Raw genomic sequence first — 15085 nt, forward strand, 5'->3', positions numbered from 1 at the left:
CAGTGCTCAATATGAGCGAATAAAAAAATCTAAAATGCATCAAACCAAAAATGATCTGCAAAGTGCTATAACTCGAATGGTAATATCCTATTCCATCAATTTGTAAATAAACTTTCTTTAAAATTACCAATATATTGATGTATACAAACGTACTTTAGTGCTTTTTATTTTATGTGTCAAAGTTTAAACACGATATCTCAATTCGTGTGGACGCAGTGAACACAATAAAAAATGTTCATAACCGGGGACTAGTTTGGTCACGTGGTCACCGAAGAGCATGCCCTTAAAACCAGAATCTGAGTAGCATTAAACGAGCAGCACTGGAACGGCATTGGGCAGTGCCGTGTCAGTGCGGTTTTTAGAGCTTTTTCATCGGCAGGGTCAAGACCCGATATATCAAAAAAATCTAGAAATTTGGTCCGTATTATCTTACAGATATCGATTTAAGTGAAAATGTGAGTTCAGTGCACAAGCTCACTATAATGGATATAGTGTCATATTTTATTCATCCCACAGTTATAATACCGCAAAATAACTAATAACATATAAAAGTTTGGAAGCTTATAAATTTTATGAAGCTGGTTTTGTGGTGAAAGTGAAGAACATGCAGGTCAATAGTATATTTTTTGGTCTGAGTGAGGTTAGTTTAACAATACGTTATTTTCAGTTTTAATTTAGTATTTTTAGTTATGACTTATTATTTTCTAAGAGTATGAACATTAACATTAAGTAATATTACCGCGAAGCATAGCATTAGTTTAAATTTACATTATCAAATTCCATTGATGATACAACATGCGATGACAGTTTATTGATATTTCGGGGTTAGGAACAATCTCCGGCAAGAGCGATCTGCTTGCAAAATAAAAAACTCAAGTGATAGCTTTAAAAAGTTGTAAAATGAAATCCTTCTTTCCCATCTTAATGCAAATAAGTTGTATTTTTAACAAATCTAGTTCAGTGTTACAGTTTAAAACAATTGCGATTTAAAATTGTTTCTATATTTGCAAATGCAGCATTTTTGATCCATAATTGTCATACTTGTTTATAATTAATTAATTATGAAATAAAAATGTCTTAAAAGTATTTTTTTTATAAATGTAAACATCTAATTGTATTTAGACAATATTTTGTAAAAAGTAAGCGCCGGTAATGTAGTTTTTCAATTATTTGTTGTAAATTTTTCCTGCTCAAAAAATGTTACTAAATTCGACGTCTGCTGTGTAGAATAATTTCTATTTTGATTAATTTGTACATTAAATCTCTCTGAATGCAATATCTCGATATCTAAGAATAATGATTCCTTGCGAATAAAGACGTAGACAATAGTTTGTAAAAAGTAAGCGCCTATTTAAAATTTTTAAATTTATCTGCTATATCATCAGAGATTGTACCTTACCGACAGTAGATCAACCCTCCAAACCATGAAGGCAGAAATTCTACACAATATCGATCAAGTTAAGAATCTTCAATAACAGAAAATGCTTAACGTCTTAATAAGACTAGATGGAAAATAATATTTTTAAATTAAAATTATTTCTTGAAAAAAAGGATCCTACTCCATCTTCACTCCATTGGGAATCGAACCACAAAATTCTGATTACCGGTCAGGTGCTTTTCCAATTAAGCTATTAGAGGGACCAGAACAAGAACTCTTAATTCAAGAACATAACGCTAATTTTTAGCTAGGTGTTAATGGTACAAGTAATTAGACGTTAAGCATTTTCTGTTATTGAAGATTCTTAACTTGCTCGATATTGTGTACATTTTGTGCCTTCATGGTTTGGAGGGTTGATCTAGTGTCGGTAATGTACAATCTCTGATGATATAGCAGATAAATTAAAAAAATTCAAATAATTACTTGTACCATTAACACCTAGCTAAAAATTAGCGTTATGTTCTTGAATTAAGAGTTCGTGTTCTGGTCCCTCTAATAGTTTAATTGGAAAAGCACCTGACCGGAAATCAGAAGTTTTGTGGTTCGATTCTCAATGGAGTGAAGATGGAGTAGGGGTCCTTTTTTTCAAGAAATAATTTTAATTAAAAAATATTATTTTCCATCTAGTCTTATTAAGACGTTAAGCATTTTCTGTTATTGGAGATTCTTAACTTGATCGATATTGTGTAGATTTTCTGCCTTCATGGTTTGGAGGGTTGATCTACTGTCGGTAAGGTACAATCTCTGATGATACAGCAGATAAATTAAAAAATTTTAAATAATTATTTGTACCATTAACACCTAGCTAAAAATTAGTGTTATGTTCTTGAATTAAGAGTTCTTGTTCTGGTCCCTCTAATAGCTTAATTGGAAAAGCACCTGACCGGAAATCAGAAGTTTTGTGGTTCGATTCCCAATGGAGTGAAGATGGAGCAGGATCCTTTTTTTCAAGAAATAATTTTAATTTTAAAGTAAGCGCCGGTAATGTAATTATTTGATTATTTGTTGCTAATTTTTCCTGCAAAAAATTGTTTCTAAATTCGACGTGTGCTGTGTAGAATACTTTCTATTCTATATCTCGGTATCTAAAGGACGATGCTATTTAAATTTCTGCAAAGATTTGCAGATATTATAATTTTCAATGAGAAATTTACATTTCTTCCGCAAGATATTCAAATAATAATTTTCTCGCTGATAAAATAGCAAATTTCTGTGCGGTTTCTCAGTATACCTTTCGGAGGGCGTTTTAGATTCTGGGAATGCGAGTAATATTAGTGTTCTATAAAGCCCAAACAGGTTGTGCAATGTTTACCTTATTTATACTCGGAAAGAGATTAGAAAGGGAAGTGGTAGAGAAAGGGATCATTCACACAATCAGACGGGCTTCAGAAAAGGTATAGGAACAGTAGACAACATCTACGTACTGAAGTATTTGGTGAATAGGAACTCAGGGAGGAAGAAAGGAAAACTAGTGGCCTCAAAGAAAAAACTGATGTTAAATTTTGTTGCATGTAAAATTTCCAGCTGGTAAAGTATACATGCTATTTGGTGAAAGTTTAACCTGCGATGGAATAAAAGCTGTCGTCTGCTACGGCATCCTTAGCAGCAATGGGAAAACGGCAAAGTATGAGTGAATTCGAGGTATAAATCGGGACACCAGATTTAAAACAACTAAGAAAAAAGAAAAGTTAGAATTTGTTGCAGCTAAAACTTGCAAACGGTTAAAAATTAAACACATTTCGGCGAAAGTTTCACTGAGGTTAGGAGAATAATTCTGATCTCGTCTACAGCGTCACGATGAAGTAACCAAATTTCGGTAACACATGTACAATCAGCAACAGAAAATACGAAAAAATAATTTGTTCTTACTAATATATCTCCTCGGAAATCAATTAGATTATTTTCGAGGCATTAGAACTTATTTAATACCATTTAGCAAAAAGCGCAAAAAGCAACTGACAGATGGGAATCCCCAGTTCTCTCCAATTTAATGAAGTTAAACGACGGCAGATAGCGCTGGGATCACAATTCTTGCTACATCGCGAATAAAAATGGAGCGATGATAAGGCGAAAGATTAACCAGGCACGGTTAAAACTTGGAAATTATCTTCGATTCAGTGAAGTTTATCCGGCAAGGTTAATTTTTGTTGCGGTGAATCTTTCGCCCGAAATCGATGTAAACTTTATCTTTCATTTTTTCTGTGCTTATATGTAGATTTTAAAGTGGCGTTTGACTCGATAAACAGAAGATAACAGAAAAAAGGAAAAGGGGAACCGGTTCTGGGGAATAGCAAGGTATATTCCTTAGCGTGTGCAGACGATGTAGTCTTGCTAGGGGATGACGAGAGAGGGATGAGTCTCATCGTGAGAGTGCTTGAGGAGTATATGAGAATTAAAGACTTCACGATAAATGTAAATAAGACTATGTAATAATAAGATTACATAATAAGATTATGTGTTTTAGGAAGAGAAGAACAAAAGTAGAATATGAATGGAAGATGTACGGGGAGAAAGTGGAACAGATCAAGGAATTTAGTTACCTAGGCTTCTGTTTTGAGTCGAAAGGCGGGATTGAACTACAGGTAAGGAAAAGGATAAAATGTGCGAATAAAGTAATAGGGCAGGTGTGGGGTATAGGGAAGAGAAGGTTGAAGAATGACTGGAAGATGATACTGTGGTTGTTTGATTCCTTAGTGTGGTCAGTCCTAAGTTACGGAGTGGAGATCTGGGGATGGAAGGAGCACAAGAGGGTGGAAAGTAAGCAGGAGAGATTCTTGAGATGGGTGATGGGAGTGAGCTGGAGCTGTGCAGGTTATATGTTGAGGGATGAATTAGGTAGAGGTAAAATGGTTATAAGACAAATAAAGAGAGCATGGAACTTTGAGAAGCTGAAAAGGGGGAGGGAAGCAGGGAAGCACAAGCTTCTTTACGGAATGTAATAAACAAAGAGGATAGGGGTAACACAGAAAGATCAAGGTTGGAGGAAGAAAGACAACACAGGAGGAGAGAATGCGATATAAGAGCAGATGTTAAAGTATGGAAAGAGTTAGAGAATGAACTGATAGCTAAAGAGGGGGGTGAAGGATGGGAAAAATCGTGGAATCTGAGTATAACAGGTGGTATAAGGTAGTAATGGCTGAAGGAGAGCTAGAATATTTAAGAAAGGTAAAAAAGGAGAGTAAATGGAACCACATTATACGATTTAGTATGGGAGAAGAAATGAGTGAATTCATGTTAACGGAAATGGTCAGAGGAAACGGAAGCCCAGGAAACTCTAGTCAGCAACTCTCGATAATAATTGTGTGAAGACAAAGCGATAGCATATAATTTAATATAAGTAGAATCTTATAATTTAGGTAGTAAGTACTATTAAGGTAGTATAAGTGCTTTTGTAAGGTATTGTAAAAGGAGCGGACGTCCTAAAACCTGTAAAAGGGAGAGAATATATACATACATACAAGCTATGTAAATATTTTATTAAATAATTTTTTAAGAATTATTATCGAATATCAGACGGATGCGACTTTTACCGATAGTGCATTCTTCATAGTACGATCAAGTATGGAAAAGCTATCATCGCCAACAGCTGTGAGTCACCTTCCTGCTTAATTTACGTCGTTTGTGAACTACTTTACTCTCATTTTTTAGTGGTTACGCGATTTTTTTCGAAAAAATAGATAGTAAGCGCACATACCACAACCGCGAAACTCTTTGCATGGTTGGAAAAATCTTTAAAGTACAGTTTAAAACCTCAAAACCGAATTATCATCGGCCGCTGGTAAGTTTTAAGTGTTTCACAGATTTCGCAATTTTTGTGCGCCCCGTTCCAACAGCCTTTAAAGAAAATAACAATTTCAAAAATCTCTACATTCTCCTGAAAATTTTTGTCCCTGGCCAAGAAGATTAATTTTCTACCAGAAAGGGCACAGTTTCAACAAAATACATTAAGAAAAATCTTTAATTATTGTATATTTTTTTTTAGTCTTATATTTTCGTAATTTTTCATAGAAAAATATAATTCTTTAAAGATTTTTGGACAAATACCACTTATTTACATCAAAATGGGAAAAGAGAATGGAATCTTACAAATTTTTAATGATATAATTTGAGTTTTTTATTCTGCGTTCAGATCAGTCTTGCCAGAGACTGCTCCTAACCTCAAAATCTTAATTAACTGCCATAGAATTTTACATTAGCAATATAATTTGATCAAGTAAATTGAAATAAATGCAATGCTTCACAGGTATATTACTTAGTGTTAATGTTCATATTGATAGAAAATAATAAGTTATCACAAAAAATACTAACTTATTAACACAAAAAATACTGTATTGTTACACTAACCTTACTCGGAATCAGAGAAGTACCGTTGAACTGTTTGCACTTGACTTTCACCACAAAAACCAGCTTTATAAAGTGTATAAGCTTCCAAATTAGTGACCTAGGACGCTGAACTGACATTTTCACTACAGTCTATAAGAGCGTACAGATGCAAGTTTTTGATTTTTTCTATTTTTGGATATATCGGGTTTTGACATCTCCCGACAATTCTGGCAAACATTCGGTTTGTATTTCAAAAAAACAAAAACAATTTTAAAAACCTCCAGCAACACATGTAAACTATACGGACAATATTATTCCCTCAACGGTTGTTCGGAGCGAGTGACGTCTCAAGTGAGAATGCTCTATATTCTCCTTTTCCCTAAACGCTTGTAATATTTTAAATGATATACAAACTAAAGTTTTCATTTTGATCAATTTAAGAACAGAAAGTTACAAAAATTACAAAATAATGCAAACATCTTTTTAAATACAATGACAAACCAGACAAATGAATTTTTGTATTAGAAATGATCATTTTTCGAGCTGGAAAAGGGGAAAAAAAAGTTCTGTCAGAGTTATTTTATTTGGAAATTTATGATCGAAAAATCTTTTCTACTCATGCATCAACTTTAAATTATGTCGATTGTAAAGTTTTTCTATTTAAAAAAGATGTTTCAAATATTATAAATGAGCATAGCTTTCTTACCCTTCAATAAAAAGTATTAATATTATAGGTCAATCGATTTCACTCGAGTAAAGGAATCTTTTCCATTCTTGCATCAATTTGGAATTATGTCCATAAAAAATGTATACTGCAAAAAACCTTTTTTTTTCAAATATTACGCATTACCCTAGCTTCCTTACTGTTCAATAAAATGTATCAATATTATAAGTCAATCGATTTGTCCAGCCGGGAAAATCAATCGGTAAAAAAAAGTGGTTGAAACATAAAATAAAATATACATTCGTATTCAGCTTGACGCAGCCGACAAATTTTTGTTATGAAACTTCTTGATTCGATAATTATTACTTAAGATAAACAATAAAAACTTAGAAAATTTTCCGATCAGAAATCGATGTTTTGTAAAACAGAACTCGCGATTATTCGGCCGTTTGTTGATGAAAATGCTTGAAATTTGTATAGTGTATTCTTAATATATAAGCGATGACTATAAACGACGCACTTTGTTTAAAACGCGAATATGTTTGTTTTTATTTAATAGCATATTGGTTCCGAACGAAAACCACGTTTTGCCAACTGCAACTAGTAGGGCGGTCATCGAAAAAATGTTAGTTGGAGTAAATTATCACGAGAAAGTTGTTCACTAGACTTTGAAACAGTTTTTCTGAAAATTTAAAGAGAATTGGTCAAAAATGGTAGAAATGGCAGCGAGTTGAAGTCAAAACACGCTGTCGCTTGAGCCTTTTTGTTGCTCTTTGCTGCTGCTGCCTAGTTGCTGAGGAACAAAGGCCGATAAGCGAAGCACTGCAGCGGCAGCTTGTGTTGACTTCAACTCGCTGCCATTTCTACAATTTTCGACCGACTTTCTTCAAATTTTCAGAAAAATTTTTTCCAAGTCTAGTGAACAACTTTCTCGCGACAAGTTATTTCAACTAACATTTTTTCGATGACCGTCCCACTGGTCGAAGTTGGCAAAACGTGGTTTTCGTTCGGAATTAATTTGCTATTAAATAAAAACAAATATATTCGCGTGTTAAGCAAAGTGCGTTGTTTATAGTCATCGCTTATATATTAAGAATACACTATACAAATTTCAAGCATTTTCATCAAGAAACGGCCGAATAATCGCGAATTGTGTTTTACAAAACATCGACTTTTAATCGGAAATTTTTCTAAGTCTTTATTGTTTATCTTAAGTAATAATTATCGAATCAAGAAGTTTCATAATAAAAATTTGTCGGCCGCGTCAAGCTGAATACGAATGTATATTTCATTTTACATTTCGACAAACTTTTTTTCATTGATAGATTTTCCCGGCTGGACAATACTACGCGGTTTCGAGCGCTTGTCGAGTTGTTGCATCCGTGATCTCAATTACAAATTGTTCTATTTCCTGAAATCTTTAAAAGAATACCCGTACCAGATGCGTATCTAGAATCTTTTAACACATTTTTCCAAAAAATAGAAAAAATAAAAGATGGACTAAAATAGTATTCATTTTAACATTGTTACTGAACCAGAAACAAAGGTTTAAAACAATAAAATATTGAAGTTCGTTAAGCTAAATGCTATTTGTGGTCAGTTTTTATCGATTTTTTATATTTATTGGGAAATTTGGTTCAAATACATCAAATAAAAATCTAGTCAACTTATGGGATGGAGTTCCGAAATAATATATTGAGCAACGAGTTCCTTACACTATTTTTTTTTATAAGTGCGTAATAAGGGGTTATATAGGTTTTGTAGCTATTAAAAATAATAGACTAGGGATGCCCCGAGTTTCTGCTGATTCTTTTTAGATTCTCATCATTTAGATTGGGAAACTATTATAATTATCCGAAATTTGACACCACAGTTTTTCAACGTATCTCCACGTTTCGAAACCCCTGAATCCGAAAATCAAGTTTTTACGATGGCGTTTGTCTGTCTGTCTGTCCATCCAGCCGTCCGTCCGTAAACACAATATCTCTGGAAAAAATGAACGCATCATATCGATCTTTGGCACACTTTTTTGAGGTCCCAAAAGAAAGGGCGAGATCGTTAACCAGCCATCTTGGATAAAAACTCACAAAGTTATAGCATTTTCAAAATTTTTGAGGCCATTATTTTTATATTTCAAAAACTTATCTACGTCTATTTATAGTGCTCAGAAAGACAAAAAATTAATCCTAATGACTTTTTTCGATAAAAGGAAAATTCTCAGTGTCAAATTTTGATTGCACAAAAATAAGAACGCGTAATATATTCACGAAATAATAATTCGTGAAAAATAACATTGAAAATAAAACGAAATAAAAAGTTTGTGGAAAAACGACAGAAGTTACGAAAAACATGATTTAACACAAATTGTTTACCCGAAAAAGAGCTACGAATTTGTTGTGAATCACTTTCTGATAGAACACGTAGTTTTGGTTTTAACCACAGAAATAGCATTAGGAATAAAAATGAAAAATTTGTGAAGAAACGACAAAAAGTACGAAAACAAATTGATAGAAAGAAGTTATTTACCCAAAAAAGAGATAAAAATTTGTAATAATTTATTACATTCTCATAGTTTATGATTGAGAAAGTATTACAATAGCGAAACGACGCAAACTAAAAAAAAAGTTTAAAGAGAAATTATAGTTTTTGAAAAATACTAAAAAATATCTTAAATATTTTCCAATATGACTCGTAATTTTGTTTTTATTTATCGTAAGTAATATGTAGAAAATCAAAAATTCCAATATTACATCGAAAGAAGCGTGATACGTAAAAAATCGAAGAGAAAACTTGTAGAATATTTTGCTTTATCCATAAAAAATATGAAAACCAAAATCCTATTCTTAGCATAACGACACGATATAGAGAAAAATGTCTGAAAAAAAGGATTGCAGTTTTTATTTATTTTAAGGTGGTTTAGAAAATATACATTTACTAATGTCTGTCAAAAATCGAGCGCGCAGTGCATTCCAAATGCATTCCAAATGCAAAGAATAAATATCCGAGCGCGAAACGCGAGGTGACACATCATTGAGCGCAAAGCGCTAGATTTAACAGACGCGCCCTCTGGGCGCGCTCAAACTAGTAGGCGGCGCGCGATGAACATGTGCCCGCGGCAGCGTCGACTGATGTGAAGAATAGTACATTTCGCTCGTGCGAAAAACGTCTCATTCGCTAAAAATCACCTCTCACACAAATATTGAACAGTATTTTATACACGAAAGGCGAAAAAATCATGTCAATGTTGAGATTTTGAGGTTTGATTGGTATCAATATATTTTTTAAGTGAAAAAATCGTCGAAGGACATCTATGAAACGAAGTTTAGCACTCTACAATAATTATTCCTTTGGAAATGTATCATTTTGCTGATGCTCAACAGACGTGCAAAATAGCATTCCTTAACGTATAACAAAAAAACGTATAACTATAACCTCAGACTAATCTCAAGCTAGGTATATTCACGTGTTTAGATTCGCTTATTAAGAAAATGATATAGAAAATACTAGAGAATTTTATTTTCTAGGTCAAAACTCTAAAAAAGTGTTTTTTTCTTCTTCATTTTTTGACTAGATTTCGATTAATATTGATTCGAGAAAAAAGTCTTGAATCAAAGTTGTAACCTCCAAAAAATACGCCTTTTATGTTCTTCAAACATATCGCCTAATGCATTAGTTTCCGAGAAAAATGGGATAATATTCTGAAAAGTATATTTTGCCAAAACTCTAGAAGGTAATTTTTAAGAAAATGGTTTTTCTTTTTTTTACACCTGGGAAAATCTGATTTTTTAAATAAATATCGGAGAACCTTATAATTTCGACATCTTCCATTTCGACATACTTTTCGGAACTTCATCCAAAGTACTCACCTCTGATTGAATTGAAGCTAGGTATGCCCATATATTTTGACTCACTGATTACGAAAATGATAATAGAAAAACCCATAAATTTGATTTACAAAGTCAAAAGACAAAAAAACTATGTTTTTTCTTCATTTTTTCACTAAAATTCGATACATCTTGGTTTCAAAAGTAAAAGGCTTAGATAAAAGTTCTATCCCTCGAAAAATACGTATATTAAGTTAATATATACTGATAGCCTAAATCCATTATTTCTGAAGAAAAACTAGTCTCAGAAATAACGTTCGTCAAATCCCTACACTTTTCCAACGTCATGTGGGGGAGCACCCCTTTAACTGGTGACAGAAATAATGTAGGCCACACACCTTAACAATTTCCAACTTCTCACAGAGGACGGGAAGGCACCCCAATGAATAGCCACAGCGATAACGTAGGTCACATACCTTCCTCTTTCATACGTCTCGTGGGGGCAACTGAGTAATGAAATAATTTTAGTCAAACCCCTACCCTTTTCCAACATCACATAGGGCGGGAAGCCACCCATGTGACAAACCACGTAAATAATGTAGCTCACATACCTCCCCGTATCGAACGTCTCTCGGTGGACACGATTGCTATTCTGCCGTGATTTGGAAGAACACCGTTAACTGCAAATCGGATAAGTCACCTGGAAGTGGTTAACGGTAGGCGGCTCAAGAGACTAATCAGAAATGCAGTTAACGGTGTTCTTCCAAATCACGGCAGTATTCCAAGGAATTCTACGGTTTGTACCAACATTTTCATTTTCACCTAGAAAAATGTTGTTTTTTTAAACTGTAAATAACATAAAAGATGCATTTTTAGAAGATCTAAAAATTTTATTTAAAGCTTGTTTGTAAATTTCTAACATTTAATTAAATAAACGGAAAAAATCAAGTTTATAGTTTCTTGAGGTTTTTGACTTTGAAAATCAAATTTGCGGGTATTTTCATTTATCTTTTACAGTTTTCAGGATTGAATCGTAGAATAAATTTGCTTAATAACATTATTTCTTACCCATTCTTTGGTCTTGCTAAGTGAAATTTCTTTATCTCGCCTCTTCCTCCTGCTACTTTTCTGCTTTTTCTCAGCACGAAGAAACTTCAGCAAAGGCATGGTAGATCCACCAAAAATTAAGGTTGTAAATAATACTATGATGAGGGTAGTTGTAATAATAACATGCCTCGTCTCGTCACTAAAGTTTAAGTGAAGAGATAGTGCGTAGGATATGGCACCTCGAAGACCGCTGAACCACATTATAAACATCATTTTTTTCGTTATTTTATGCTCTCGAAATTTATTTACGAGCAAAGCCAAGGGGAAGATGTTTGCAGCTCGTCCAATGAGACACAGGATTAAGGACCAGACAACCAAAGCTGGTTCAGCCTTTTAAAGGGGGAAAAACAAGAAATTCAAAATAAATCGTGGACCAAACTTATTTGAATATTAGAAGTGAGTTATGTATCTTGATATAAAGTATAAGAAATAAGTTTATTTTAAATTGTTTACAAATTAAAAATTTAAATCAATTTTAATTAACACTTCGTTTGATTAAGCCTGGGATTGTTATATTATATAAATATTTATCTATATATCCTAAGTTTGTTATTATTTTTAATTAAAGTTATGTTCGCGAAAAACAATTTTTTTTAAAAACTTATTATAAATTTATTGTAAATGATAATTTAAAAAAATGGTTTGCAGCTTACCCTGTGTCTAAAACTGAAGAGTGCCAGGCCTAAATATGCGAAAACGCAAGTTTCTGCTATGAAAGCTAAGGTTCTCATAGTTTGTTGCATTGTAATTTGCGTTATTGTTGATAAATTAAAATGAGTATAGTGGGACATTACAATTCCATTGAATAAAATTGCCATGATTCCTGAAAGAAGATAATATACAAGACTGCTAGTCAATTTTTTTAAATTGAATAATAACACAACCGTAGTAAACATTTAATAGGTGGTTTAAAAAATCGTATAAGGAAATCCTGTAGGTCTTATAAGTTTTCAAGGATTTAAATAAAACTGATGTACAGGTACACTGAGAGACGTTTTGTTAGAATAAATGATAAAAATGAATGAGAATTTAATATAATTTCGTTTCAAAACAGGAAAAACAGGGTTTTCGGATCAAAAATTAATATAGCGGTTTTGAGCCGTCAAAACTAAAATATTTTTGTTTGATCAAATGGAAAGGATATTGCATTAACTCTTATAAAACTTGCGAGAATTTGAAATTCACTATATCAGAGTTAACAATTGAAGTTAAAACGATAGTCATACATTTGTTTGAAAGACTGAATACATCGTTTGAAGTTGCCACACAAAGCATATGAGAATCTCAAACGACTATATGAAAAATAATTCACTCCACCAAAAGAATTAGCCATCAGAAGGAGGAACTAAATACACAAATTAAATATAACTAAATACATAAACACGGATATAATTATTATCTTTATTATTATATACTTAATTTATTCACTACATATGTACATAATCGCACGCATAATCGCTATGAAATAGCGGAACGGCTGCGGCGAGATTCAAACCTAACTTATCTAAAGCACTAAAGCATTCCCTAACAACTAAACCCCACGGCTAACTTACATTATGGAATATTTGGTAAAAATCTCGGCTAAGCGGCGTTGCTTGAAAACTCAGGGCATTATGATTTTCAATGATTAAATTGATTTTTCATAAAACACATCTTTTAACAGAACTGATAATATTCTTGTGTGAGTAACATTCTCTAATTTGATATCTCAGTAACTCAGTATAATAAACTTGAGTGTATTTAGATGTAACATTTTATAAATTCTACTCATTGAATTAAATCTTATTACCTTCGTGTATAAATTTCGTGATAAAGAATCCCTCCATAAAAGAACTTATAGAAGCATATAGAAGAAAACTCAATGCGCAAAGTATTGCCTTTTGTGAAGGTATATTGCATACAGATGCATATAGAACTCGCACTTCTATGAGAATCCATATGACATTACTCGCAGTCGCTAAGGTGTTATCTATCAGTTTCTAAAGGTATCTTTACTTTATTTTTGGAAATTCATCATCGATCCTCACAGACTTCTGGGTCTATATGGCTTTATATGGAATTACCAACAACCACTGAGGTGATTTCTATATGCTTCTGTTGGCATCTATATTTTCTTTCGGTGGATGTCCCATTGATTCTTAGACTGTATGACTATCATACACTATCATAGTCTATGTGATCCTATAAGGAATTACCAATAGCCACTGGGGTGGTTTCTATAAGCTTCTGTTGGTATCTTTATTTCTTCTGGGGAAATGCCTCATTGACTCTGATAGACTTCTGGGTCAATGTGGCTCTATATGGAATTATCAACAGCAATTGAGGTGTTTTTGATATGCTTATGTTGGTATCTTTACTTCATTTCGGTGAATGTCACGTTGAATCTCATGTACTTCTGGTTCTATACGGCCCTATATGGAGTTAACAACAGACACTGAGGTGGTTTCTATATGCTTCTGTTGGTATCTTTATTTCTTCTTGGGAAATGCCTTATTAGGTAATTCTTATAGACTTCTGGGCCTATGTGGCTCTATATGGAATTGCCAATAGCCACTATGGGGTGGTTTCTTTACGCCTCTGTTGTTATCTCTATTTGTTCTGGGGTAATGCCTCATTGACTCTTATGAAAAAACCATCTGAAAAATCATAATTCCGAATTTTGTAATTTATTTATATTTATTTGTAAAGAAACCACAGGAATTCTATAAAACACACCTTTGATTTTGGGTTTGCACCGTCTTCTGAGTTGAAATCAGTGGCAGAGTCAACAGATCTTGAAGGTGGCTGCACGAATTTTCGAGAGTTTGAATTCGCTACTTCTATTTTTAATTGATCCAAATTATCTAAATAAAACAAAGCGAGGTTCATTCGTTTTATTAATTGAATGTAATATTAGTTTACTATGAATTAGTTTGATAAATGTTGTGGTTGCGAAATAGCTTAAATCACAAACCACATACATATATGTGCCACGCACAAAAATATTTTTCACAAGAAAAGATATGCAATTCATTATGTTCACATGCATTTGCTTACATTTTCGTCATAATGAGGTGTTGACATTGTTGTGACGACGATCAGTATCGTGAGAACTAGCAACTAGCAAGAAGACTAAATGGGCTACCAAAATACACGAACTCCATAAAATTTGCAACAAAAATGTTCAGAATTAAAACCAAACGGACGAATTATCTGCAAACTGGTTGAACACTCAGCCCTAAAATATATATATATGAATTTTCCATTAGAAAAAATCAGATCTCGATTAAAAACCTCAATTTTCAACCAATTTAGAACAGTTATATTCTGAATTAACAAAATTATTTTTAAAGAAAAACAAAACGAATTTTCCAAAGAAAAATCGAAAAGATGAATTTCCTAGCAAGAAAACGATTTGCTAACAAGAAACCTGATTTTATACGAAAAAGTTATATTTTCTTCAAAAAAAGTTTAATTTTTAACCAAATAGTTTAATACACGCCAAAAATATGAATTTTTGTCCAAAAAGTTAATTTTCCACCAAATAGTTTCATTTTCTATGAACTTGTTGCATTCTCAGCTAAACGGTTTAACTCCATATGAGATAAAAAATGAACTGGACCCAGTTCATGGCACATCTGCCCCTGTCTTAGCAACGGTTTATAACTGGGTAAATGAATTCAAGCGTGGTCGTACATCAATAAGTGACGAACCACGTTCAGGAAGGCCCGTAGAAGCAAGTACTCCCGA

The 15085-nt window shown here is 33.0% G+C and overlaps 1 protein-coding gene across 1 annotated transcript in view; it reads right to left on the minus strand.

The window, feature by feature from the left end:
* The window catches only part of LOC117169798 (sodium/hydrogen exchanger 8), a gene marked incomplete at its 3' end in the record, with an annotated part of 69207 nt that overhangs the window by 27707 nt on the left and 26415 nt on the right, over positions 1 to 15085 (minus strand). Inside the window, exons 2-3 of the mRNA XM_033356304.1 lie at positions 12010 to 12179; positions 11318 to 11686 (exon numbers count right to left, since the gene is read on the minus strand). Of these exons, the coding sequence (XP_033212195.1) occupies positions 11318 to 11686; positions 12010 to 12179 (539 nt within the window). The remainder of the gene's footprint in view (positions 1 to 11317; positions 11687 to 12009; positions 12180 to 15085) is intronic.

Source organism: Belonocnema kinseyi, chromosome 3 (assembly GCF_010883055.1).
Source record: "Belonocnema kinseyi isolate 2016_QV_RU_SX_M_011 chromosome 3, B_treatae_v1, whole genome shotgun sequence".
In the NCBI taxonomy this organism is placed as follows: domain Eukaryota; kingdom Metazoa; phylum Arthropoda; class Insecta; order Hymenoptera; family Cynipidae; genus Belonocnema; species Belonocnema kinseyi.